The 26695-nt window shown below is 52.0% G+C and overlaps 1 protein-coding gene across 1 annotated transcript; it reads right to left on the minus strand.

The window, feature by feature from the left end:
- Positions 1-2955: 2955 nt before the first annotated feature.
- Positions 2956-26695, minus strand: EVPL (envoplakin). Its single transcript, XM_014889193.2, has 22 exons — positions 26561-26695; positions 20780-20879; positions 20193-20347; positions 19430-19553; positions 18653-18778; positions 18334-18372; positions 17507-17668; positions 16835-16942; positions 16113-16208; positions 15765-15890; positions 14769-14915; positions 14509-14663; positions 13115-13212; positions 12376-12557; positions 11467-11645; positions 10924-11062; positions 9561-9754; positions 9098-9248; positions 8425-8508; positions 8229-8339; positions 7535-7627; positions 2956-6767 (listed from the first exon to the last, which is right to left on the minus strand). Exons 1-22 carry the CDS (start codon positions 26632-26634, stop codon positions 3318-3320), a joined length of 6093 nt encoding a protein of 2030 aa, XP_014744679.2. The 5' UTR covers positions 26635-26695; the 3' UTR covers positions 2956-3317.

A 26695-nucleotide genomic window follows, 5' to 3' on the forward strand; every position in this document is an offset into this window, starting at 1 on the left:
TGTCAATGGTGATCCAATATGATAATCTGACATTACAAAATAGAAGGGCCTTAGATATATTGCTGGCCAAAGAACAAGTGGGTTGTGGATATTTAAAATTGTGTAGAGATAGATTGTTGTGTTCACATCCAAATGTAACAGAAGATGTCCAAAATGTGGCCAATTGCTAAGGATAACAATGCTATCCTGAAACTAATAGGTTCAATAAAATTCCTCAAGGAATAGCATAATGATCCCTGAAAGAAAGGCTGGCTGGAATACTGGAAACCATCGTAATTGTAATAATTATCAGCATTGCTATTAGTTGTGTTCACAAAATGATCAGTCGTAATCTTGTGGGACTATAGATGACTATAGATAGAAATCGAGTTGGAATTTATCAAATAGCCTTAAGGAATTGGCAATGTTTCAAAGAGGGGAATTGATACCAAAAGGGTTAATCCAATTTCTGCTGTGTCTTTGTACTTTTAGCAAAAAGAAACGGGGTATGCAGGAGCTGCTTTCTCAGCGAGGAACCTATTGAATTCCTAAAACATCTGGCTTAGGAATGCAGCTACAGCCAAAACAAGACTATAAAAAACCTGAACCTGGGAGCATGGGGAGGGTTTTATGATAATGGGCTCTTATAATATGCATGTGGTGACTGTATACAAGCTATGCACTTGTAGAGAATCATGTGCATGTTAGGTGGAGCTCATCCTGTAATAAATGATGTCTCTTCTTAACACTACGTTGGTGTTAAGGAGTTTTATTTTACTCAATTTTTTGGTGAATTTCAGTGACAGAACAAGAAACTGATGGTTTTGCAGCCCAGTAATGTCTCAGTGTGGGGTTGCTTTCCATTAGAAGTTGCCAAATTATGTTCTACTTATTTAAATACTTAAAAGACAAATGTAATTTACAGAACCCAAACTTCCACACTCCTGTTTTACATGCACGTGCACACATGTGATCTCCTAGTAACTGCAATCCCAAAAAACCTGACGGCTGTGCTCCTGCATCTCATGGACTCTGTGTGCTGACAGGCAGCTTGGAGGCACATATTTGTGGATGAATCCATGGAGATATGGATGAATTCTGCTGTGGGAAGAATTTCCCTGCCTTTGCATACATGTTGTAAAGTCAATGCTCTGCTGTTTGCTCTATGCAAACAATGCTCATGTTGTACCAGACAAACTGTTTGCAGAAGAGTTTCCTTTTTGTTTTGTTTTTAAAAGATCTGCATTAAAAAATAAATACCAAGGACATTCATCCAGTCTAGAAACAGAAATTGAAGCAACTAACTTAACACATTTGTTATCAACTGCACTGCCAGTAAAGGGAACAAACAGCAGCTGTGTTGAAATAACTGCTCTGGGAAAGCCACAGTGCAGCACCCTCACCCTGTGCCAAGGAAGGAAGGAAGGAAGGAAGGTCCTACCTGGCTCCTCTTGAGCCTGCTGGACAGCAAGGCTCTGGGGAAAGCCCCATGGCTGAGTGGTGCTTCCTATGGACGCATCAGGACATGACATGAGCTGCTTTCTGCAGATAAGGGGCACTTGGTAGCAAACAAAAGGATTTTTAGTGAGCGTTTTTCAGACTAGACTGATCTGCTCAGCCACCTAATCATCTCTTAACAGTTTCACCCTAACCCCAGGTAAATCTCTCCCTCCACGCAGCTAGGGAGCACTTTGTCCAAAACGATTAGTTACCTGCCTAATTACCAGAACTTCAAGTCTCTTACAGAGCACTCCACCAAACCATTAATCACCCCACAGAGGAAGGCTGGCAGCAAACTCACCTGCTGGGCTGAGCTGAGCTGCAGGAAAGGCAACATCTTCCATTGCTGATGGATATTCCTGCTTTCAGCCAGCCGAGGGGAGCAAAGCCAAAGCACAGCAAGGTTGCTCCCTGCAGCTTTGAAGAGCTGTGACCCGAGGATTCCTGGAAAGTGCCCTGCTCCAGGGCTCCTGGGTTGTTCTGGGGCAGGATCCTCACCCAGCCATGCTCCTGTGCTTCAGGGGCTGTTGGGCAGAGCTTCTCTCCTGCTCCATGACAGCCCAGCTCCAGAGCCTTGCTGCTGCTCCAGACCAGCAGTGTTCTACCAAAGGAAACGAGCTGGGACTGGATGCTCCGGGCTGTGTGCAATGGTTTTCCCTATTGTAAACCAACAAATTGCCCAGCACTGATCATGGCAGCTGAGATTGCCACAAACAGAAGCCTGACAATAACCAGAGACCCTGCAGAGCCTGGGACAGAGCCTGGGCAGATCTCAGACTGGAAACTTGCTGTTACAGGTTACTGATGCTGGCACTACCTACCAGCAGGAAGGTAATGGGAGCTGAGTGTGCTGAGCCTGCCAGAGTGGGAACAGTTTCTTCCTGGAGCCCAGACTTCGAATTCCAGCTAGGCTATATGGAAATAGAGACTATGCTGCTGGTCTGGTGGGTGAAGGAGGGGGAGAAAACCTCTACTCTGATGGATTATTTGGGTAGGAAGGAACAGCTGATCTGAATATAGAAAGTAATTTTCTCATCCCATAAACCCAGGGGGTACTCCACAATAGGGTAGATACTAGGGAAGAACATTTGGGATATGAGAAATTGCTTGTTTCAGGAAAGACTGAGTGGTGGAAGTTACACAGAGGAGTAACTTCCTTTTAGTTCACCTAAAGAATTAGCAAGTGGGGATTTTCCAGTACTGTTGGGTGGGACTGCACCCCTTTGGTGTTCTTTTAGAGGTGTCCAAATGACCAGGAAGCAAAGTTCCTTTGATTTTCAGCTTTAAAGACAAATATAACAAAATCTTTAAAAAATATGGACTCATAGGCAGGACACTATAAGGGGTTCAGTGCTGGGAGATCAGGGAGAGCAAGAGTCTACAAAACCTGTGTGGATTGGGCTGCAGGGCATGGGATTGCATGGGGGAGGAGTAGCTGTGCCTTCAGCCACAGCCTGCAGAGACAACACAGCCACAGACACTCACTTGCTATGTTTATTGCATGCAGAATGACTCAACTGGAAAACGCTCTGTCTCTCCCCACTTTCTGGGCATAGCCACGTTTAACCAAATGCCCACGAAGTTCTGAATCAACCCCTCTCTGGGCTGATTGGGAACAGCAGCTGGGGACTGTGGGGATTCCTCCATGGCAGGCCCATGACCACATTTTCTTCCTCGCACGGCTGAGCTGTGTTGGGAGGCAGGGAGCTAAGAGAGAAGAGTAGGCAGCCCTAAATGCTAGAAGCTCCATTCCTGTGAGCCTGCTGCCTCCGTGGGGAGAGGTGTTCTGAAGGGATGAACTCCTAAAGGAACCAGCTCCAGTATGTGCCTTGGTCCATTCAGTGCCTGAACCGTGAGAGCCTGGGGGAACGGCTGGCCTGGTGGTACCGCTGATACCCCTCTGACGCGGCCGGCAGCAGCAGGAGGTGGCTCAGAGAATCCTTCTGGCACAGGGCCATGGCCTCGTTATAATTTATCTTCTCTTTAGTGACAGGGTCAAGGAGATCTTTTTCATAGTTGGACTCATCCTGGAGCCTATTGGCCAGGTTGCTCGTTATCATCCCTGTCTGGACAGCTTCCAGCACAGGGATGCGACCAGTTTTCTTGGGATCGATGAGCCCTCCAGTCAGATGCTGGACCTGCAGGTAGGGGAAAGCACTGTCCTTGGTCATCCAACCCTTCTGAACTGCTTCCCCCACAGACAGCCTTCTCTTGGTCACGGGGTCCTCAATGCCTGTGAAAGCTTTCTGGGCATTGAGCAGTCTCTGCATGTAGGTCCTGTCAATCAGCCCCCTCTCGATCGCCTTATGGACCGAGAACCGGTCCCTGGAAATGAGGTCTATGATGCCCCCCGTGGCAGCCTGGGCTTCCAGGAGCTTCTGAGCTGTCATGGGATCGAGCAGCTTCTTTGCCACGGCAGTTTTGATGTTGTACTTGGTGTTGGTGGTGGTGTCATACACCCCAGCAATGGGGGATGTGTCATCACATATGCTCTTCTGTGAGGCTGGGGGGAAGAAGGTTTGGGTTTGGTGGGTGGTGGGTGATGTGAGAGGGGATTTGGAGATGATGGAGCCAATTGAGAGAGATGAGGGAGGCTTGGTTTCCCCAGCCACCAGCAAGGCAAATTCAGAGATGGGAATCTTGCCATCCCGGTACAGCTGGTACTCCTCCTTTGTGATCCTCCTCAGCCTTAGCGCATCATCGATGGAATACTGCTTCCCACTTTTCTTGTCAAGGAGAAGTGAGACCTCCCCATTTGGGCCCAGGGTGGTGACTTCTTCCCAGTCACACTCCAGCTCTTGCAGCTGGATGTACTGGCCTCTGTCTATGATACCTCGTTTATAGGCTTCATAAGGGGACATGTCCTTCCCCGTGTCAGGGTCCAAGATAGAGATCTTGGTGGAGAGGTTTGTCTCTCTCATCTGGGTCTCATGATTGATTTCTTCACGGTTGACCTTTGACTGGAGATCCCGAATGAACCTCTCCTTGTTGTAGATCTGGTCCTTCTCCCTGAGGATGTCTGCCTCCAACAGGGAGACCTCATGTTCCAGCTGCTTCTTCTTCTGCCTGTCATTCTCGGTCCGCTGGCTGAGCAGTTTGGATTCCTCCCGAAGGAAGAGCACTTTCTGCTGCTTCTGCCTCTCCAGCTCCCGCAGTTCACTCTCCAAGTTGGCTCTCTCCTGGATGGCCAGGTTCCTGGCTTTCTGCAGCTCTGTCTCTTCACGAGCCCATGTCCTCTTCATGCCTTCAGCCCTCTCGATCTTCTCCCGGAGCCGCCGTACCTCTTCTTCTGCCTTTTGCTTGGCTCCCCTCTCCCTGCTCAGCAGCTCCCAGATGCGTGCACGTTCATTCTCCAGTGCTCTGTCCTTTTCCACCCGAATCACCTCCTTGTAAATGGTCTTCTCCTGGGATTTTGTTTTCTGCAGGACATCAACTTGCACCTGCAGGTTCTTGCATTCTCTCTGCAAGCTCAGCACCTCCATCTTCTCCCTGTCTAACTCCAAGCGCAGGTTGCTGGCAGACTGTTCCAGGACTGGATCCTTCTCCAGCTTGACCACTTCTTCCATAATGATCTTTTCTTGCACTGGGGCTGGGCTCTCCTCCAGCTCCTTTATTCTCAGTGTAATTTGTCTCATCTCCTTCTCCAGTGCAAGCCTCTTGCTTCGATCCTCCTGAAAGTTGAGCAGCTTCTCTTGCTCTTCCACCAGCACCCGGACCTGCTGCACGTCGCGTTCCAGGCGACGCCTGTTGCTCACCTCCTCATCCAGGCTGCGTCTCAGCCTGCTGTGCTCATCTCGGAGCTTGGGATCCTTTTGGGTCAGTATCACCTCCTGAACAACCACCTTCTCCTCTGGCTTCCTCCTCTCCAGTAGCATGTATTTGTTCTGCAGGTCATAGATGGCATCCTCTGCAGCTCTCCTCTTCTGGGACATGTTACGCACCTCCTGGCGCAGGCGATCGGCTTCTTTTTCCAGGAGTGGATCATTCTCATATCGGATGACTTCCTTGTTGACCAGCTTGGTTTCCACCTTGGATCTCTCCCTCCTCCATTCATCCCTTTCCCCTTGAAGCCTAATGAGCTGCTCCTGGGTCCTGCCATTGGTGTTCACAAGTTCATTGAGCTGCTCTTTCAGCCTGTCAATTTCTCTGAGAATCTCTGGACTCTTTTCATGTTTCACCACCTCCTCTATGACTTCCTTAAACTCCACCTCTGGTTTTTGTGACCTGAGGACTTTGAGCTCTGCTAATGCCTCTTCCACTTCACTGTCAATCTTTGTCCTTTTCAGAGTGACTTCCTGCAGCTCCTTTTTCAGGTGTGCAATCTGCCTCTCTGTTTCAGGGTCCACCAAGAAGATCTCATTGACTCTCTCTTTCACCTCTATCCTGGGCTTTTTCTTCTCTGCAATGCTGTACTGGCTCTGCAGCTCTCCCAGCTCACTTGTCAGCATCAAGTTTTTGCTCTTCTCTTCTTCAATCAGAGTTTTAAGCTTGGAAGTCTCTTTCAATAACTCTGGGTCCTGCTCTACCTGTTTCACCTCCTTAACGATAATTTTGGGCTCTGCTGTTTCAATCAGTCTTTCCACCTCCTCAATCTTGTTCTTCACTTTCACTATTGCTTCTTCTGCCGACTTTCTTTTGAAGGATTCCTCATCGATTTGTAACTGCAGGGTCCGAACAGACTTCAGCATTTCTGGGTTTTTCTCCAGTTTGATGAGCTCCTTCACCACCACCTTCTCTCGGATGTTGGGCTGCTTTCTCTCCAGCATGTGCAGCTCCCTCTTGTGCTGCTCAAGTTCAGAAGCAGCAGCCAAGCTTTCCTGCTGGAGACGCTTGATCTCCTGACGAAGACTGGCTGCTTGGCCATCCAGGCTTGGATCCTTCTCAATTTTTGTGATCTCTTTGGTGAGGAGCTGGGCAGGAGCGACCTTCTTCTCATTCTCCATCTGGGCAAGCTTACGGCTCATCACATCAATGTCTTCTTGCAGGTTCTGCCTCTTTTTGCCTTCCTCTTCAATCTGCTGTACCATCCTAGACAGGTTGCTCTCCACCTGTGGGTCTCTGTAGTATTCAATCACCTCTTTTTCTTCCACTCTTTCAATGGGCTTCTGAGTTTTCAACATCAGCAGCTTGTTTCTGTGTTCCTCCAGGTCCTCTTCAATCCTGGCCACTTTCTTCCTTTCCTCCTCCAGCTGTGATTTCAACCCCTCAGATTCCCTGCTTGTTGTGGCTTTGTTTTCAGCTTTCTGGGTTTGCTCGTGTACAGCTTCAATGTCCTCATGCACTTCCTTCTGCAAGGGGAAAAAAAAAGAATTAAAAAAAATGCAGGCAAGCCAAGTCATTCTTTTAAGGTGACTCAGAGATCTTTTAAGTGACATGGCATGGTGGGAGACAAAACTGGCACAGAATCCTCAGGCAGTCTCCAAATAAGGCTCATTGTAAATGGAAAGTGAGGACACAATCCCATCATCTCAAGCAACTGACTTGGTGAGTCTTCCCCTTGACTGGGAGGTGCTGCTGCAGCAGCCCACAAAGGTGCTTTGTGCTGCCTTCTTGTATCTGCAGCTGAGGGAGAGCATCACAGCCAGTCCCCAGCTTCATCTCTTGTGCTTCCTGAACCCACTAAAAGTCACCCATTCCCGAGACCTTTCCTACAGGTGGTTCAAACCTTAGAAAGGTATAAAAATCCTATTGCTTTGAAGTGTTTACAGAAGGTTGTGAGCACTGAATTCCAGCCACACTCACAAACAAATCTGAAATTCTCAGTCTGTGATCGTTGATTAGCTATGGCTAAGAGAACTGGACTTAAAAGTGCTGATTTTTTTTTTTCAAGCATAAACTACAGCTTCAGTAATGAGCTGAGGGCCCCCAGAGGTGATGAGAGTCACAACCCAAGATCAGTGTCAGTGAAACCGTGGTTTCTTGAAGTCTTTTTCTCAGAGGGGTTTCCATTCCTGCCCTTCCTCACACCTGGATGGCTCAGGGAGGGCCCCAGGCTGAGCAGATTTGAACCCCAATCTAGAGCACCCCAATCTTGCAGTGAGCTGGAACCTCGTACCTTCTCAACAATCTTCTTGGCAAACTCCAGCCGGCTGAGCTGCTGTTTGTTTTCTGCTACCAGCTCCATGTAGAGCTTGGTGACCTCATTTTCCTGCAAAAGAAAGAGCTGTGAGAGCCTCGTGCCCTCGCCTGGACACTGCTCTGCTGTGTGGCAGACTCTGCCACACCTTCACCTGCACCAGTTTTGTGTATGGCACAGTTCTAGGGATGAGTGTCTTCCCATCTGACTCTTTAGAGAGACAGAGTGTAAAGATTCATGCAAGAGATCCTGTCCCTGTGGTTTGAATGCCTGTTAGATGCCTACAGGCCTACACAGGGTCCAGTCTTCCAAATTCACAGATGGAGAGCAGCTGGCAAAAGCCTCAAGGTGATGCAGGGTGTAACTGGGAAGAGCACAGGGGAGCTCTGGCTCCTTCCTCTCCCCACACACCTACCCTGTAAGTTTTATCTTCATACACAATGTGGTGAGGAGGCAGCATCAGAAATCTCAACCAAGGTGCCAGGCACAACCCTAATTCAGGGTCTCACTTCTGCTTTGCCCCAGGGACAAAGGGATCCCTGAGGACTCTGACTCTGGGATTAGGACCACAATTAGTGGTGGCTGTTAGAACGGATTAAGGCCTTGCAGAGGACATTGGGGCATGGGTAATGAGCTGGAAAATGGTTTCCATGCCTTCATCTTAACATTTTACCTGGGCCTGGATGCTTTCCTGCAGGGGGGTCACACGCAGCCTCTTTGCAGCAGAGTCAGTCAGGGAAGGGTCCAGAGAAGAGCTGTATTTGCCTGCTTCAAGCTCATAGTCCTGTTCAGAGCAGACACACGAGAATCAGGTGGGATCTCTTGGGTGAAATGCTAAAGGAGTGATAAATGGGAAAACCCCTCCTTACATTGAGTGTGGACTGCACATTCTGGGACAGCCTGATCAGGGCATTCTTCTCAGGCTCCTTGCTCTGGATCTCCTCCACCAGCCTCTGCAGGAAACACACGTGGGGTTAAGGACACACTGAAATCCAACTATGTGCCCAGTAATACTTTTGCAGCCTAGAGAATCAGGTCAGCTGAAGGAATGGTGGGAACAGGAAGACATTTAGGAAGAGTCTCCAGGGGTTTAGGGTATCTCAGCAGTGCTATAACATACCCAGGACCTCCCACACTGATTTATCACAAATAAGATAAATAGCAGCCAACACAGAGACCTCCACAACTTCTTGTCTGAGCTACTGAGCTTAGAGTCTGCTCAAGTAGAGAGAAAAGAAGGACTTGGATGCAACATCTCAGCCTAAGGTAGAATATTTCAGGATCTGAAAGTGTCCTCTCCATGGAAAAGACTTCAACCTGGAGGTGACTGGCACAGATGAGGACACCAGCACTGTAGATAAACCCAGCAAGGTGAGATACACCAGGTAACACCATCCATGGGCTGCAATCCTTCCCTAGTTCATTCACTGTGATAGGGGAGCACATAACTAGGAGCTGGCTGGTACTATTTTGCATGTGCTGTTCACAAGTAAATTTCCCCATCCCTGTAAAGTTACAGACTCTTCTTGCCCTGGAACACACCTTCTGTGCCTGCAGCTTGTAATTGATCTGGCTTGGCCCATCAGTGGTCTTCACTTGGTGCTTGGGTAGGTTGTTCATCCAGAACATCAGGTTCTCATTGGAGTTTTGGAACTGCTGGTAGGTGAGGCTGATGTTTCTGAGGGTCTTCTCTCTGTACAGCACAAAAGTGGACAGGAATATTAAGGGGAAGGGCAAAGATTCATGTGCAAATTCCTGGGAAAGAAGGTGAAAGGTGAAAATATCACCACAACAAACACCAAGATAACAAAAACGAGGGGGTGACAACTGATGCCTGAGTGGGGAGCACAACTCTGGAAGCTCAAAGCCTGTGCTGTGAACACACCTGGCCCTCAGTATTACAGGACTGTGGTCAGGATTAGGGTCCCACAATGAAGAACCCACTCTGATCCCTGCCCCAGCCCAGCTGAGCTCAGAGGAGCAGAGCTGACCCCCAGGTGCTCACCGCTGGTCCAGCTGGTCAGCCACGGCGTGGTAGCGATCATTGAGGAGCTGCACCTCCCTCTTCTGCCGGGGCAGGTCAGGGCAGTACTCCTGGAAGTTGTTCTGCACAGCACTGCAGCTGTGCTCAGCATCCTTGAGCCCTCGGTTCAGCTTCAGCACACAATCCTCCTGGGCCACCAGGTCACGCCTCATCTTCTGCAGGGGAGGGAAAAAAAGACACTTTGTGTTTGCATCAGTCAGAGCAGAAACGTGTTGGACCCCAGAAATTTGAAGTTTTTGAGCTTTCTGTGCTTTTAGGCACACACCCCCTGGAGAACACTGCTTTTGACCTGAGGCCTTGAAAACAGCTTCTAAATACGAGTGGTGAAGTAGAAATCAAGAGTGTGTAGTGAATTAGAAGTGTGTGCTTTCATAGGGTGATGGTTTTAAATTTGAAGTTTAATAGGTATGGGACAAGATGGAGGATTTGGGTTGTTGTCTCTTTCTTTGTTCATCTTTCTTTTCCTTCTTCTTCATGCTTTTCAAGTAGTAGTTTCTGGTTGGCCAGATAATGTCACTCTAAGGGTCACAGGAATGTAGTTACTGAGTCAAAAGTATAAATAATATAGGTGTCAATTCTCTACTGGACTGTTTAGCCTTAAAAGACCTTGTAGCAGTTGCCTCTGTAGCCATTTTTCCTCACTTCTAGCAAGGAGCTGGAAGTGCTGTCATACTTTCTGCTCTTTCTGATAAGATACAATAAACACCCAAGCCCTAACACGAGAAAAACTGTTTCAAGCGTGTTTCTGTTACTCCTGGCTCTGAGAAGGAGACAGATGAGACTGATGACAAACCACTAATTAGGTGTGCAAAGCCCCTGCACCGCTGCCCTCACAGAAACACCCTCCTGGAAGTGTCAGAAGTGTCACTGGGCAGCACTGGGGGCTGGTCAGGCTCTCCGAGTGACATGCAGGGTGGAAGAGCTGGAGCAGGGAGGTTTATTCACCAGGGAAGCAAGGTGGCTTGGACAGAGCACTGAGAAGTTTTGGGGAAGGCAAAACATCAGGTCAGTGTGAGTGCCAAGGATGGGGCAAGCAGACTGGGAGCAGGAAAGGTCAGGGATAGGTGTGAGGCAGAGCAACAGAGATTAGATGCTAAGGGGGTCATGTTGTTTTTTAGGGACTGCAAAGGGAGGGACAGAAGGTTTTGCTGCCCAGTGAGAGCAGGTCAGCCTGCAACACCAAAATTAAACCTTCAAGGAACAAGTCCTCAGAAAGGCTTCATCCCTGGTGCCTCAAGGTGCTCAAATAAATCCAGCTCCTCCCACATTGCTCCCTGAGCTCAGGGATCTCCCATCCTTCATGAGAAGCCTGAGGTTCCCCTACCTGCAGGTCATTGGCCCGGTCCTGCAGGGCATTGGGGGATGCAGGAATGATGCTGTCCTGAGCCAGCTTGGCCTCAAATGTGCTGACAATCTTGTCTGTGTTCTCAATCTGAGTCTCCAGGTTCAGAGCAGCCTTAGCCCTGGGAAAGGGGAAAACGAAGGACAAGGTTAGCTACAGAAACTCCATTCTTCTTCTTTTCTCCCTTTGATGTTTAACCTTACTTAAAATTAGAGCTTCTGCAATATGTTAGAGAACAAGCAACGTGCACTCTGTCATGCTGCTCACAAGTCAGGTATATTGCAGTTCAGCACACAGCACATCTGGGACACACACCCATTGTGGTGGATTTTCCACAGTGGGGGGAATCTACTCACAAATTACACACAGGAACTCCTTCAGAGGTGCCTTTGATGATGGATAGGAGGTTTCCAACCTGTGCTGGACCTCAACCAACACTCATACAGATCAAAAGCATTTTCTGTCATGCTTCTGTGTTGGCACACCTGTGCAAGGAGACTTCCTTCCCTCATCCCCATCACTCACTTCTCGTTGTACAGGCTGGAGAGCATATTGACATCATTGTATTTGCTCCTGAGGGCATTCAGTGTGACAGGGAGCTGGGAAGCTGAGGTGCTGGTGGGTTTCTTGGAAAGGTAGGTCTCACACTCCTTCTGCAAGGCATCCTTGGTTGCCCCCAGGTTCTCAAGTTTCTTTGTTGTTTCCTGGCACAGGAGATGGAAGCACAGTCACCCAACACAGCCATAACAGTGCTGCTGTGGAAATGTGTTTCCCTCGGGGGCAGATTTGGCTGTGGGGCTCAGGGTGTGGTGCCCCTCTCATAAGGAGCTGCCCCTTGGGGCACAGCCCCATCCAGACTGGGGCTGTCTGGCAGTGGCAGGGTGTGGGAAAGAGATCCACACAGAGATGGAAAAACCTACCTGCCTGAGCCCATCCTGCTGCTAGAGCTGGATAAATACCCACAGAGGAAGATGTAACGAGGTGAAATACTGCAAACCCAGACCTTGACCCCAAGGAAAGGAGTGGGGCTCCAGGGCATTGCCTCTTTTCCTGTCTCACTGACATTTACAAGTCTGTACAAGCCATCAGGTGAGACAAGCTGGTCCTTGGATTAATTCCCTTTATCCCTTAGTCTCTTAGTTACAGACTTGAGAGTGTAGGGTGACAGCATTCCCAAGACTGGAATGTGGCATTCCCTGACTGTGGCACCTGGACCACAGCTCTGAAATCAATGGACCCTCTTGCTCCAGAGCCAAGGGAACATTGCATTTCCTGAGGGTTTCTTTCAGTCCCATTTCCAGGGTTCAAACTAGCCTGAAACCCTTGGAATTGCAGCCTGGTTTTCTCCTTTGGAGCACCAGCTGTCATCTCCTGTGTTATTTCCATGTTGTCTTGCTTTGGGCCAAACTCTACCAAGCTGCTCCTGCTCCTCACCTGCTGATGTTTGATCCTCCTGCCAAGGTCATCTGTAGGGTCACTGTAGTTCACAGGAGACCTCACTCGGTTCAAAACCTCCTTCTCTACCTGGACCAAGTCCTTGCCAACACGATCCAGGCTGCTGAGGAGCCGGTCAGCCTGGGGATCATCCTGGACTGCTGGAGGGTTCCTGGACAGAGCTGCAGTGAGACAGAGCTCAGGTTAATCCCCAGGTTTTAGCTCAGCCATGGTGAGCCACAGCTCTAAAGGAGAGACAAAGCCAAGTGCTGCCATCAGACACATTCCTTCTCAGCTTTGCTGGGAGCCTTTGAACTACAGCTGTGGGAATAACAAAGATAACCCAAGGTTGGGATTTAGCCATGGCTGCCTACTCATCCCACAGCCCCCAGCTAGGGAAGAGAACTGCAAGGGACCCAGATTACAAAGCAGGTTTAATTAAGGTTTCTGGATAGGCACATCCCCCTGAAATCCTAAATAGCCTCCAGCTGTTGATGGAGCTGGAAGTCAATCTCAGAAGGGCAGCAGGCTTTGAGTGAATTGCTGAGACAGGAGTCAGGTCATCCTGCCAGCTGTTCTTTGCCATGGAGGAGAAGGAGAAGGAGAAGGAGAAAGAGAAGGAGAAGATCTCCCACAGGGACCTCTGCAGGTGCCTCTGCCCACCCTAGGTGGGTGCTCTGTTTCCAGAGCTGTCTCTGCAGAGGGCTGGACTCTCCAGGGTTTGGCCCAGGTGACAAACCTTGCTGGCTGGGCTGGACCTGCTCCTTTTGGCTGCGTCTCAAGGTGCTCTGAACTGCTGCTCGCTTCTGCTTCACTGTGTTCAGCTCCCCTTCCAACCTGTGAGCAGAGAGGGGCATCAGCAGCCAGGAAGGGACACAGCACTGACAGAGCCCTGCACAGCAGCAGCTCCATGGCTGTGCTGGGGACGTGTCCCCAAAGGCAAGGGAAGGCGTCCTCAAAGGCTGGGAGCCTGCAGCCTGTTGTACTCAGAGATATCCCTTAGGAAAGGGAACAGCAGCAAGAGCAGCTGGTTGGTTTGAGGAGCTGAATTATCTCAAGGAAGTCAGTGTTTCCAACTCTCAGCAGAACCTTTCAAAGCTGGAAATTTATTTCATATGGTTGCAGTGCTTTGCAGCCTTGCAGGAAACAAGTACAAGTGGCTGCTTCTGTGGCTGCTGCACTAGAAATGCCACATCTCTCTTGTGAGGATGGTTCCTGCCTAATGAAACTAGGGCTGGGATCTGCCAGAACTGTAAGGACCAAAAAATATTTCTGGGTGAGAAAAGACTCATGGAACCAGAAGGAGGGAGAACAGGAAGGACCAGGCTAGTTCTTATCCTTGCTGTGCATTGTTCCAGCTAAACATTGTGTGTTAAAACCAGCAATTCCCAGCTTGCCTGGCTGCTGCTGAGGGCTGCCCCTCTGTGCAGAGGAACTGAATTTCTGTTTTAAAACACTCATGAAACCCTTACATCCAAAGGATTCAATAGTCTGGGATGTGTGAAGGGGGTTCCACACTAAGGAACACAATGAAGCAATCACACCCATGGCACTGGGGACCCAAACTCCCACTTTGGGCATGCCTGCATAGCTCTGAGTCTGGGCTGTGGCCTTTCCTCAGCACTGGAGCAGCACTGATTTACCCAAATGCCTGGGGCCACGATTGAAAAGGCAATGCCAACCTCCCTGCACCACCACCCCGTGCTGTGGGAACTGCAGAGCTGACTGAGCAGGCAGGCAGCAAACCTACACAGAGGCCCAAGAAGCATTGCAGTCTCCAGCTGGGAGCAGATACCACAGATAACTCTGTCCTGTTTGGCAAGTCCCAAGCTCCAGACTGATTCTGCAATGAATTTAGTCAAACCTATTCGAGTCACATGTTTGGGTGAAGAAATCAAGCCTGACTGCCAGAAAACTCATTGACAGTGAGGTCTGTGCAGTGTGCAGGGATGTTGAAGAATGGTAGACAAGGATGAAACACCTGGGTGCAAGGAAAAATTCCTCTCCAGGAGGGATTTAGTACTAGATACTCGAGAGGCCTGTCCCCAGCTGCTGTTTCTCTGCAGTCAGGCTGGTTATGACCCAAGAGAGTCCAAATGTCTCTCTGGGTCCGGGTCTCTGCTGCAGACTCACCTATTGACCTTGTCTATGGACTCAGGGTCAGGAGGAGGGATGGAGAAACAGGCAGAAGGTGCCTCCTGGACCACACCAGTGCTGCTCTGGACCACCCACATCTCTGGGTTACTGTTGTCCTTCAGAGTGTACTTGTCCCCTCTGGTTAGCTGCACCTGGGAGAGGACACAAAACCCAGTGAAAGGCTTGGCTTTCTGGAGCAACCAGAAAAGAATCCAGTTCTCTGTCCCTTCTGAGGGTGCTGCCAGTCCAGCCCTCACCTCCCCAGCATCCCAGTCACAGAGGGTGTCCAGGGTGAGGGGCTGACAGGGACGTGTCCTGCGCAGTTTCAGAGGGCTGATCTCTTTGCTCCTCCTCTTCAGGTCAGTGATGCTCTTCTCTGCCTGCTTCAACACCTTCTCCTCGTTCTAGACAAAACAGGGGAGACAGTGGCTGTGACCAGGTTTGAATAAGAAGGAAGGGGAGGGTCACACTACAGCAGATGTGCTGGGACCAATTATCTGTTCTTGCGGGGTGGAGTTGGGAGTTTCTCCATTCTTGATCTCTCTATGTCCTTCTTCCCCTTTCCATTGCTCCCCTCAGCTTTCTTTGCTCACAGATCTGCCATTGAGGACACAGCCTGGGTTAACCTTAGGTGAACCCACACTTCCATATAAAATATCCTGAAGAAGTTTTCTTTTTCAGAAATGGAACACCTGCCAAGAGGTGGCTGCATTCCAGTGTCAGAAAGTACCAAGATTCCAGCAGCTGCTGAGAGTGAAATGTGCTGCACACTTGGGAAGGCACCATGGTGAACGTGTCCCCTCCCTCTCTCCGGGGCAAATCTTCCCTTTCTATCTGCATCTCACCCCTGAGGTCAGATTTCTTTATTCCCTCCCTTGCCTTTGGCTCATGAGAGTGCTGAGGAGATGGGAGGATCTTTCCCTGCTTGGATGCTGGTGGCTCACACATCTGCAGGCCCTCTAATCAGTGTCTTGTGTTCGGGACAGCACATGGCTTCTCCTGCACTTCTCCTTCACTCTGCTGGTGTCCTGGGGCCTGGCTGTGTGCCACTGATGGGGACAGTGCCATCTCAGGGCACTGTGAGCAGTGTGCATCTTCTGGGCTTCCCCCTCCCTAGCACAGAGCTGGGCTGAGCTATCCCTCTAGGATTATTCACCCACCTCTTCCCCTTCCCCTCTGGCATTTATCGGGGAGTTTTTAACTTGGGATTTGCCCTGAGGTCTGGCTGGTGCCACCAGCCCTGAAAGCCTCACCTCCAGTTGAAGCAGCAGATCTGACACCACCCCAGGGCTGTCTTTGTTGAATTTGCTGTATTTGGTGTCCAGGTCAGAGCTCATCTTCTTCAGGGAGTGGCTCACAGCCTCAGCATCATCCTGGAACTGGAGGTGTGGGTAGGGAAACAGTCAGGCATGGGGGGACATTACTGTCTCCAGGCCCAGTGGGGTCTCTCAGTTCCCAGCACCTCTAAAAGATTATATTTTGAGGGTTTTCCCCAAAATACCTTTACTAGGTGCAAGCAAAGGCTGTCTCATCCTCACCCTTTTGCTGTCTCTCTTCCCAGCCTGCCCTGCAGAGCCATGGCCCATGAATTTGCTTTTTACCTTCTTATAGCTCTCCACATTTTTCAGCTGGCTCTCCTGGCAAATGCAGAGATTCAGGAAATTCTGCCACTCGTTCTTCAAGGCTTCCTGGTGAGCCTGTGGTGGGACAGAGCACATCTCAGTGGCTTCCAGCTGGTCCTACCTCCCCCACCACAGGTCTCCTTCCCTCAGAAGTCCCAGAGATCAGAGGAAGAGCAGAGACAAAGCTGTGCCCAGGCACTGCCTGATGCTGAGCCTGAGTGAGGACACCCCCTGAGAAGGACCTGGCCCATACAGAACAGCCATCACTTCTCAAGTGGTCTCAGCTCCAGTGGTGCTGGGGACTGAGAGCCCACCTTAGCCTGGCACTGCACCTGCAGGCTTGGAAATACAGCCTTGGAGGCTGGGGGCTGCTTTCACTTGGGAGAACTCACACCATGTCAAAGCTGGAACTTTTAACAGTGTGAGGGCGGCTGCACTGATGTGTGTGAGCAGCAGGAGCTGGTCCCAGCACAGAGGTGTTGGCCACTATCTCCTGGAAATTTTGGAAAGGTGAAGACCCTGCACTTCCCTCAGATTCCCTGGAGGGCTGGAGCAGGCAGAAAGATGCTGCAGTGCAGTGTGGAAGGAAAGAGTAACATAACAGCAGGGAGAGGTGAAGGAGTCCCCTCTGACCTTCCAGCTGAGGCACAGAAACACTCTCATTCTCCCACGGGGCTGGGGAAGAGACCCCCTCTCCCTACCTGGATAGGTTTGATGGCTGGGTGCTTCAGCTCAATCATCCTGTCCCCATCGTCCTGAAGGTGGTTCACAAACTCCTCCTGGCTGAGCAGCTCATTGGACTTGAAATCCTGCAGGGGAAAAGAAACTTTCTGTCCTTGGGAGCATGCAGGAAGCACAGGGTGGTCTCCTGGGGCACCAAACATAACAGAGATAAGGCTCCCAAAGCACAGACATCCTTGCTTGTTTGTTTTATTAAAACAGAAGGGGTTAGGCAGAGCTAAAACAAATTAGACACACTTGGGCCTCAGAAAGGATCAAGGCATTTGTTTAAAGAGCATTTTCCTAAGCAATTATCCCTCTCGTTTTCTGTGTCCCAGCACATGGCAGTCATGGGTGTTGTACTGTGGCCATCGAGGCTGATGTGGCACGGAGCCCTTCCCTTCTCTCTGGCCATGGAAAGCCTCCCTGCAGTGTGTGATCCCACCTGGATGCTCAGGGGGCTGCAGGGGTGGCACAGAGCAGCTCGTTCCTGATGCCAGCACGGACCCAGGGCTCTCTTCCCCCTCTGTTCTGGAAAGCCTCGTGCTCAGGGCTGGTGGTGGGTGTGCAGGAGGCTGGGATGGCCCTGCAGATCCCACTGGATCTTGGGCAGCCTTTCATGGCCAGGCCACGCTGCCACCCCCGGGGCTCACCTCATACTCGCGGCGCACGCTCTGGACATCCAGCATTTGGTCACTCCAGTCCTGCTTCAGGATCTTGGTCTGCTGCTCTGTCAGGTAGCCCAGCTCCTTGGTGCAGCCCTGGAGGTGGTGGTAGAGGCTGCCAAGGCTCTGCCCTCTCCAGATGGAAGCTTTCTGCCCACACACAGGACAGAGACAGTGTCAGTGCTGGGCCTGGGGAGTCCCTTTCCAGAGAAATCTGCCACCACTGCCTCTCATCTGATGGGGCTGCTGTTCCCTTTCCCTCCTCACAGACAAGATATGTTTGTCTAACCAGAATCCCAGGTGTGGGCTGGTGCCTGGGGCAGTCTCAGAGCTGGCCCAGCTCTGCTGTATTTCTCACAAATCCCATTTTCAGCATCAACCTTCATGGGCTCAGCTGGCTAAACCCAGGACCTTCTTCCTGGCCACCTCCTTTGCTCTGGCTGCTCATTTCCTCTCTGGAGCCCTTGTTAGGGATTCGGGCAAGCCTCCACATTTGCAATCCTGATTTGGAACAGTGTGGGCAGGATTTCCTGGTGCCTTCTGGTCCCTGCTCACAGACACAGAGGAAACTGCAGACCCATGAAGAGGAGAGTCATGGATCTCACCCTCAGCATTGCCCTGAGGACAGCAAGAGTTCTTTCAATTTACACCTATCCCAAAGAGGGAAGGAAATGGGGAAATGATATGAGGGACACATCTTTACTTTGCAAGCCCAGGGGTAGCTCCTGTTCTGAACTGAGCATTCCCTGCCCATCGGGGATGGTGTTACTCTGCTGAAAGACCCCATCTGCTCAGAAAACCACTGAGAGCCTTACCAGCAAGTCCTTGTACTGGCTTTTTAAATCTGCCACATCCTGGATTACAGCACAGCCAAGACCACGGAGGCGAACAAAAAACAAAAAAAAACAAAAAAAAAAACAAATAAAGAAAAGCTGTTAGCAAAACATGTGGTGAATGCTGATGAACTGAATTATGGAATGTTCTTTAGAAACCATCCAGGAGCCACCTCCCTGGGCCCCCATGGCCTCTGCAGAACAAGGGTGGGCATTCCCTGTGTGGAGGAGCAGATGGGACAGACACGAGCAGGGTCCCCAAGGGGGTGACAGGAACAAGGAGGGGACAGAGGTGCCTTACCCCAGAGTGCAGGTTCTTGATCTGGAGCCCGTAGGCTTCGATCTCCTTCTGCAGGATGTTGTGCTCAGCTATTTGCTTTTCCAGCTCTGACATGCCAGGGCCATATTGTCCTGCATTGACTTGTTTCTGTGCAAAAGGAGTCAGGGCAGACACTAAAGCAAAAGGATTCATTTCGGGGAGAAACCCCAGGCAGTGCTGGCAGGGCATGAAAAGATCTGGTACCTGATAGAGGTCCAGGAGGAAGGGAGGGGATTTTTTTTGTTGTTTCCCATTATTGCTGTTGGTTGCCATTTCCCCAGCCATACACAGGGGCAAAGATAACCAGACCACATAACCCTGGGCTACAGAGCTGAGCTGAGCCAGCCCCCTGCCCATGGTGATATGCATGGGATGCACTTAATTACCATCCAGCTTTCAGGGGAATCCAAACTGGCTCCAATCTGGGCACTCACCCAAACCTTGCAGTGTGAAACCTGAAAGGTGGGGCTTGTAAAATCCTAGGAGACATCACCTTCTCCATCCTTCATCCTACAGTAGGACTCTCTACCTGATCCCCCTCTGGTAACCCTTAATCTGAAGAGGATAATTCAGAGGGTGCTCCAGAGGGTTTTAACAGGCAGAAGGAGAGTTTGTCTTCCACCCAGAGCCACTGAATTATTCCCACCACCTCCAACATCCCCGTGTTGTGCTGAGCATGCAGTGGCTGGCACAGCCCTACAACAGCAAACATCATCTGGTAGGAGATGGGAGAAAACATCCAAACCCAGCTGCTGTTACCATCTTTTGGTCCAGGATCCTGGCCCAGTCCACCCTGGGCCCCATCTCGGGGATGTTCAGCTGCTCGTAGAGGGCTCGGTACTCGGCACAGAGCTGTGTCACACGGTCATGGAGCTGCTGGATGCTGCCAGGGGAAAGGGACAGGGCCCTGTGTCAGCCAGGGAGCACGAGAACCAAGGTGGGCCTTGAGGAGCCCAAATTTCACTTGCAAGACCCAGGGTTCTTTGCTGTCCCTTTGTGGCACTGGTGTCTTTGAACAGTGTCCTGCTGTTCCCCATCTTCAGGGATGTCTCAGGAATTACTGCCCAGGAAGATGCTGCAGGGAGGTCAGGGCTGTCCCTTCCCTCCTGATTTCTACATAGAACGCCCGGAATTGAAGAGGAGCAAAGCACCAGAAACCAACTGAAGCTCTTCTCCCACTCCAACACCCACCTCTGACTCTGTGCTTGCCCCAAATTAAAGGTATTTTAGGGAAGGCAGAGGAAAAGGGGATTTGCTCTGAGAGTGGATGGAGCCACATTTTAGCTCTGCATTTTTATAAGGGCTCCCAAAAGACTGGGGTCTCTTGGGCATTGCTCTGGCATCCACTCTGCATACCAATACCTTTATAATAAATTGGCAGAAAAGATGATTTTAAGGCTAAATTCTGTGGGAAGAAGAGTGAAACTACTACGCATGGCAAGGACTGGAGTTAATTCTATGTCCTGAGGAGGTTCCCAATTGTTCAGTGCTCTCATCACACCATTCCCTACACTGTACTCACTCTTTCTCTATCTCAAGAGCCTGTGGGTGTTTCAGCCTCTTGGCACGGTCCACATCCAAGAAGAGATCTTTCAGCAGGGTCTCAGCTTCCTTCAAGTTCCTGGCATTCTCTGTCTGGAACTCAAAAGCCTTGTTCTTCTGGTGATTGCTGGAATCCTGGAGCCCAGGGAGACAGAGGAAAAAGCCTGCTTGGATCACATGGATCTCACAACACTTTCCTTGGCCAACACAGAGGCTCTGGATCCTCCACACAACCAGCACAGAGGAGCCCTGATGCCCAGGCTGCTGCTCCAGCTCCCTCCCTGCCAGGAGCTCTGTGGGTCAGGTTGGCAGCTCAGGGCTGTGCTGCCATAGCTGAGACAGCCTTGGCTGTGCAAAGCCTGAGGCATGGAGCAGAAAGAACCTGGGAAGCCTCAGGATGCAGCCCCAGGGGTTGGGAGGCTCTCTGGGGTGTCTGTTCCTCCCCAGCCCCGAGTCAGCCCCCAAACCTGCACCAGCATGCACAGAGCAGACACCTGACCTGCTGTCCTAGAAACTGCATTCCGAGGCAAAGCCTTTCACCTCCCACCACTCCCTGCCACTGCTGACCTGCTTGAGCTTGGACTGAGTCTCCAGGATGTCCTTCTCCACCTGGTCAGCATTTGTCTGCATGCGGGAGATGAGCACGGCCAGCTCATTTGTGGAGGACCTGAGAGGGGGAAGAGCAAAGCAGGTGGGTGGGCAAAGCAAAGCCCACCCCTCCATCACTGCCCTGCCCCAGGCCTGGTTCTTCAACCCTTTCCCCCACTGGGGCTCTCAAGAAAGAGTCTGGGCTGTGGCCAAGGGCACACACAGGTGATCAGTGCCCGCAGCCAAGAGGCCAGAGCTGGTGTGTTCAGGGTGAGTGGTGCTGGGGTTGTGCACAACACCAAGCCCATCCTTGCTGCAGATGCTCAAAACTTTGTGTGGATTCAAAAAAACATCAGAGGGGGAAAATAATAGGGGGGGGAAAAAGGGGGGAAAATTGCTGTAGGGCTCCCCAAAGCACCAGCACCACATCTGGGTGGGAAGACCTGAAGCCAGCGACGGCTGGAGGCCAGGGGAGCACCCTGCAGAGGCAGCACAACATGCTCACCCTGTTTGGAGCTGCTTCCCTGGGTGCCTGCCCTTGGCTGCTGGCACAGGTGACCCTTTAGCCTGACCCAAAGCTGCCATCCTTCCATGTGAAGCTCTCCACAGCTGGGCCCAGTGCCACCCAAGACTGGGCTGCAGGGGACAAGGACTTGCTATGCAGACCACAAGCCCCTCTGGCTGTTGTGGTGTTTTCAGAGCTTGGGGAACAGCAGGAAGCTGAGTCAGGGCAGGTTTAGGCTGGGTACCAGGAAAAGGTTTTATACCCAGAGAGTGCTCAGGCACTGGACAGGCTCCCAGGGAAGTGGTCACAGCACTGAGCCTGTCTGAGCTCAAAGAGTGTTTGGACAATGCTCTCAGCACATGGGAGGATTTTTGGGGTGTCCTGCACAGGGCCAGGAGTTGGACTCAGTGATCCTGATGGGTTCCTTCCAACTCAGGATATCCTATGATTCCAAGACTCCAATTTCCCAAGGCCATGGCACACCTACCAGCCCTCCTCACCCCAGTGAGGCTCCACTGAAGGTTCCCAACAATAGGTCCTTATTTCTGTCACCTCAGTGCCACCACACAATGACAGTGCCATCACAGCCCTTACCCCACCACCACCCTTGGGAATGAGCAGCCCTGCTGGAACAGCTGGATCCAAAGCCTGCAGCCAGGCATGGGATGCTCCCTGCGGATAAGGAAGCACAAACCTCGATGCCACCTTTGTCCTTGTGTCCTGTTCTCACAGCACTCACTGTCCCTTGAGGACAGTGCCGGCCCTGCCCTGCAGGCAGGGAGAGCACAGCAGTGCCAGGATGTGGGCAGGGGCAGGAGGGTGTGGAGTGATAGCATCACGCAGGGATGGAGCCCTCGGAATGCTGTTGATGGGACAAAGTTCAGCAGAGGCTGAGTGCATAATGTGCTGCTGCTGGGATCTGAGACCAGGAGGAAAGAGTTTGAGCAGCCACAATGGGACATCACTGGGGGTCAGCTGGAGTCGGGGGACACTTCTTCAGGGCAGGTTGGTACCTCTCTGGTGGAAGAAGAAATTAGAAGAAAAACGATGTCCTGCAGCAGAGCCACCACATCTTAAGCCCTGTGCTTTCCTTCCAAGCCCCTGAATCCACAAAGGGGAAGGGGGGGAAATGATTCCCTTAATGCCTCTGTCATTGCTCCAGCTCCTGCTCGTGGCTCCAGCTGTTCCAGGGTTCATTCCAAAGGCTGGAACAGATGCTGGGATGTTCATTTATTACAGTCCCAAGTGACTGTAACGTACCAGGGAGTGCTACAGTCACCCCAAGCCACAGCTCCCGTTGGAAGTGAGCCCAGCCCACACTGAGCACGGCCCAGAGGAGGCACAGCCCCAGCGCTGCTGCTCACAGCATCCTCCTGTCCCCTTTCCCCAGCTCCTCCCTTGTTTTTAATTTCCCAAGCGTGGGCCTGCACAAAGCAGCTCTCAGCTGCCCCGGAGGTTTGGGGCTGGCAGCATCTCCCGGCATCTCCCAAAGCTGAGTCTCCTCCCAGCTTTGCTGCCTGGAATTCACATCAGCAAAGTGAGACGGGACTCTGTGTTGCAGCATCGCCACTTCTGCAGGGTCTGATTCCAGGGATCCTGGAGCCCAAGAGCACAGGCAGCACATCCATCACCATCAAAGCATCATTCCCTGCTACGACCTGTGTTTTATATCCCGTTAATCATCCCTCCTACTCCATCCATGCCCCTTGCTGCTGTAAACGGCAGTGCTTGTGAAGATGCACAGCAGGGTGGAAGCGCTCAGAGGTGCCCCCTCCCCAGGAGGTTACACAATCTCCCACTCATCCCTGACACACCTGGAATGAGGTGGTGTCCCATGAGCAAATACTTGAGCACCACCCAAATTTCCTGCCCGGGCTCTCTGGGCAGGGAGGAGAATGTGAGTCACGGGCTGGGCTGGGCTGGGCTGTCCCGGGGACGGAGCCTCTCCCAGAGCCTCTCCATCGTCCACCCCAGTAGGTCTGACTGAATTCAGCTCCTGGATGGGGTGTCCTGTTTGAGCCCATCCCTCTGGATAACTCTGCCCTGCTCCAAGAGGGGAGAAGTGAGGATCCATCCTTCTCAGGGGTGGTAGATCACCAACCAAATCTTGTTTATTCCTGCTGGCACTCCCTTTCTGGTTGAAGGAAATACTGGGCCACTCCATCCCTTAGTTCCTAAGGTTGGGCACAGGAATCTGCTTTGTTTAGGCTGAGCCACAACAAAACTATGGACTGAAAAATGTCAGCAATCTCCTGGTGACAGGGACTCAGCCCATCCCAGCCTGTGCTGCACGGGGCACCTGAGGCTGGAGACCAGGATGCTGCTGCAAACAGCCTGATTTTCAGGGAAGCAGGGATGATTCCTGGACAACACAATCTCAGGAGCAGCAGGGGTGTGCTGAGAAGAGTCTGTGCAATCACCCACCCGTGGTGACAGGGATGCATCACTGTCCCTCCTTGGGGTGTCCCCCTGCCCATCCTTGCCCCATTCCTGCTGCCCCTGGGCAGGAGCTCTCACTCACCCAGAGCTGGGCCCTGCATTTCAGGGTGAACATTTGGGCTGCAGAGAGGCAGGTGGGAGCATCAGGTGGGAGCAGCCACAAGCTCTTTTTGGACACCCCTCAGCTCCCCGAAATTCGGGTCCAGCTGCACACACAGAGTTTGGTACAACCACAGATCTGGGATGGCTGAGGACAGGCTGGGCAAAGCTCCTCCTGCTCCTCCTCCTCCTCCTCAGGAGCCAGGGCAGCCTCCTCCCTAGGGCTATCTCATGCCTAGCAGAGGCACAGCACTGTTATTATCATTATTAATTGGTTCTTTTCTCACTTTCTGCCTCCTGGACAGTCCAGCTGCACACAGGGACAGTGTCTCTCAGCAGGGCTGTCCCCACTCCTGGTCACTCCCGGCAGGGCACCTTGGGCAGGACCACAGCACCACCCACTGCAGTCCCTGACCCCTCTGTCCCTTCCTCATGGGGACTTTGCTTTATGGCCACAGAGCCCAAAGCTGGGTCTGTTTTCCCTGACACATACAGAAGTCCTGGCATATTTTGATTTGCCAGCAGATCCCAGCAGACCACACTGCCTCCTGGCAGCTGTGGGTTAGCACCTGACCCCTGCCTGTCCCCAGGGCCCACACTGCCCCAGACTGACTGGGGAGAAGCTGAGAGAGATGGTGGGAAAAGCAGCAATCTCAGGAGACACTTAAATCCCAGGAGATGACTTGCCATCCACCTCCCAAACCACCCACAGCCTTTGTCAAAATCACACCCAGGCACAGCCAGTCCAGCCAGATCCAATTCAATTCCACCTTCTCAAAGCTTTTCCCTTTCAGCCCTGCAGTGCCTCCACCTAGAGCAGGGCACATCCAGGATATCCCCGGGGACAAACCTGTGCTTGTGATGCCTCCCTGGGATGCATCCACCAAGTGGAGACAGCAAAGGGCCCTGACAGCCAGGAGGCTCAACACCCCAGAGCCCTCTGTGGGGGTCCAGCTGCTAATTATGACCCCCAGAGATGGGGAAACTCAGCTGCTGCTGAGGCTCTGGCCTTGGGGCCACCAAGAGCAGCTGTGGGCCACCAACATTTTCTTGGGGCCATCTATGGAGCATGTGCTGGTGGCTGCTCCTGAGACAACTCATCCACCTTCATTTTCTCAGCTACACTGGGCACTGACCAAGCCCCAGGCCACGGCCAGGTGAATTAGGCTGTGTCTGATGGTTGGTGCCTCCTGAAACAAGCACAACTAGCTCAGTAATTGCTGTGCTCCTGGCTCCAGCCTCCATCCTGCACGGGAAGAGCTGTGAGGTCTTGCTGGGATGCAGCTCCAGTTATTCTGAGAGGTTCATTCTGGGGAAGAGCCTGCCCAAACCCTCTGCAGGGTCCTGAGAAGTGCCCAGCCTGCTTTGGAAGCTGGCTGGGGAGGTGGAGAGGCTGCATCAGTGAGGCTGAATGAAGCAGAGCCTGACACAGCTCCCAGGCTGCTGGGGAGGTGCCTCACTGCAGCCAGGCCCCAGGCAGAGCTTGGTGTTCAGAGAGCCCCCCAGACCTGCCTGGGAGATGAATTTGTGTGTGCTCAGCTCCACTGAAGCTTCCCATGGCAGACTTCCAGCTTTTGACATCCCCCCAGCACCCCCAACCTTTGAGGGGTCCCCTTGTCCCCAGGCTCTGCTGCCCTGCCCAGCCACCCCCTCCTCAGTGGCTGCTGGCTGACCTGGGGTTTGGACCCCAAAACAGCACATTTGGGGGCCAGCACGGTGTGGGGACCACCCAGATGTCCACACACACAAACACTGTTCTGGACTGCTGCTGGTGGTGCCAGGAGATGTGGCCAGCACCCCCTTCACCCTGCATGTCCCCTTCTCCTCAGCACAACCCCCCTGGCAACTTCCTCAGCTTCCAGCCATGGCAGGGCAGAGAATTCCCATGGAATCAGCAAACGTATGCAAAAAAGCTGAGGAAGGTGGAAAATAATCCTGAGTTAACAGCAGCAGCTGGAGGGAGGGATGAGATCTCCCTGCAGGAGCAATCCCTCCCAGAGGACTCCCTGATCCCAGGGAAGCATCACACATCCCATTCCCTCAGAACTGAGGGGATCTCTTCATAGAATCATAGAATGGTTTGGGCTGCAAGGAACCTTAAAGACATCCAGTTCCAAGCCCTTGCCATGGGTAGAGACACCTTCCACCAGACCAGGTTGTTCCAAGCAGGTCTGAAGGAGGCAAACTCAGCGATTTGACCTGCAGAGACCCAGGCTGGGTTAGAGCAGCCACCAGCAAACCCATCCTCACCCATCTCCACCACCTGAGCAGCAGCAGGCTGAGCATCCTTCTCCAGGGATCCAGGGCAGCATCACACCAGCCTCACACAGCCAGGGAATCCCAGGATCTCAGAGCCAGGCTGGGATCTGCTCCACCATGGAGCAGACCCCGCTCCACAGGGGCTGCTTTCATCCTGCTCCCACCTGCCCAAAAGGGGCTTTTTGCACCTCCCTGCTCAATGATCACAGCTCTGAGCACATCCCAGGCACTGCACATCCCAGGGGCTGCAGGACACTTCAGGAAGGAACACAAAGCCCACCAAAGACAAGGACATCAACCAGGCACCGCACATTTTGGTACCACCTCCCAGCAAACCCCAACCTCCTGCTGCTCCACAGAGGGATGGCACTGAGGGCGGCTCAAAAGACACGGATCACCCATCCCTTGTCCTCCCCCAGGGTCGCACAGCACAGACAGAGCAGAGGGCTCACACTTACTTGCTGGGTTTGACAGGGGAACCTCTGCTGGGGGAGCTTCTGCTCGGGGAGCTTTTGCCCACCCCCTTGAACATGTTGGCCAGGTCCCAGCTGCTGTCCCGGGCTCGGCACGGTCCTGGTGGGCTCTGGCTCGCT

This window comes from Sturnus vulgaris, chromosome 20 (genome assembly GCF_052056855.1).
Source record: "Sturnus vulgaris isolate bStuVul1 chromosome 20, bStuVul1.hap1, whole genome shotgun sequence".
NCBI lineage: Eukaryota > Metazoa > Chordata > Aves > Passeriformes > Sturnidae > Sturnus > Sturnus vulgaris.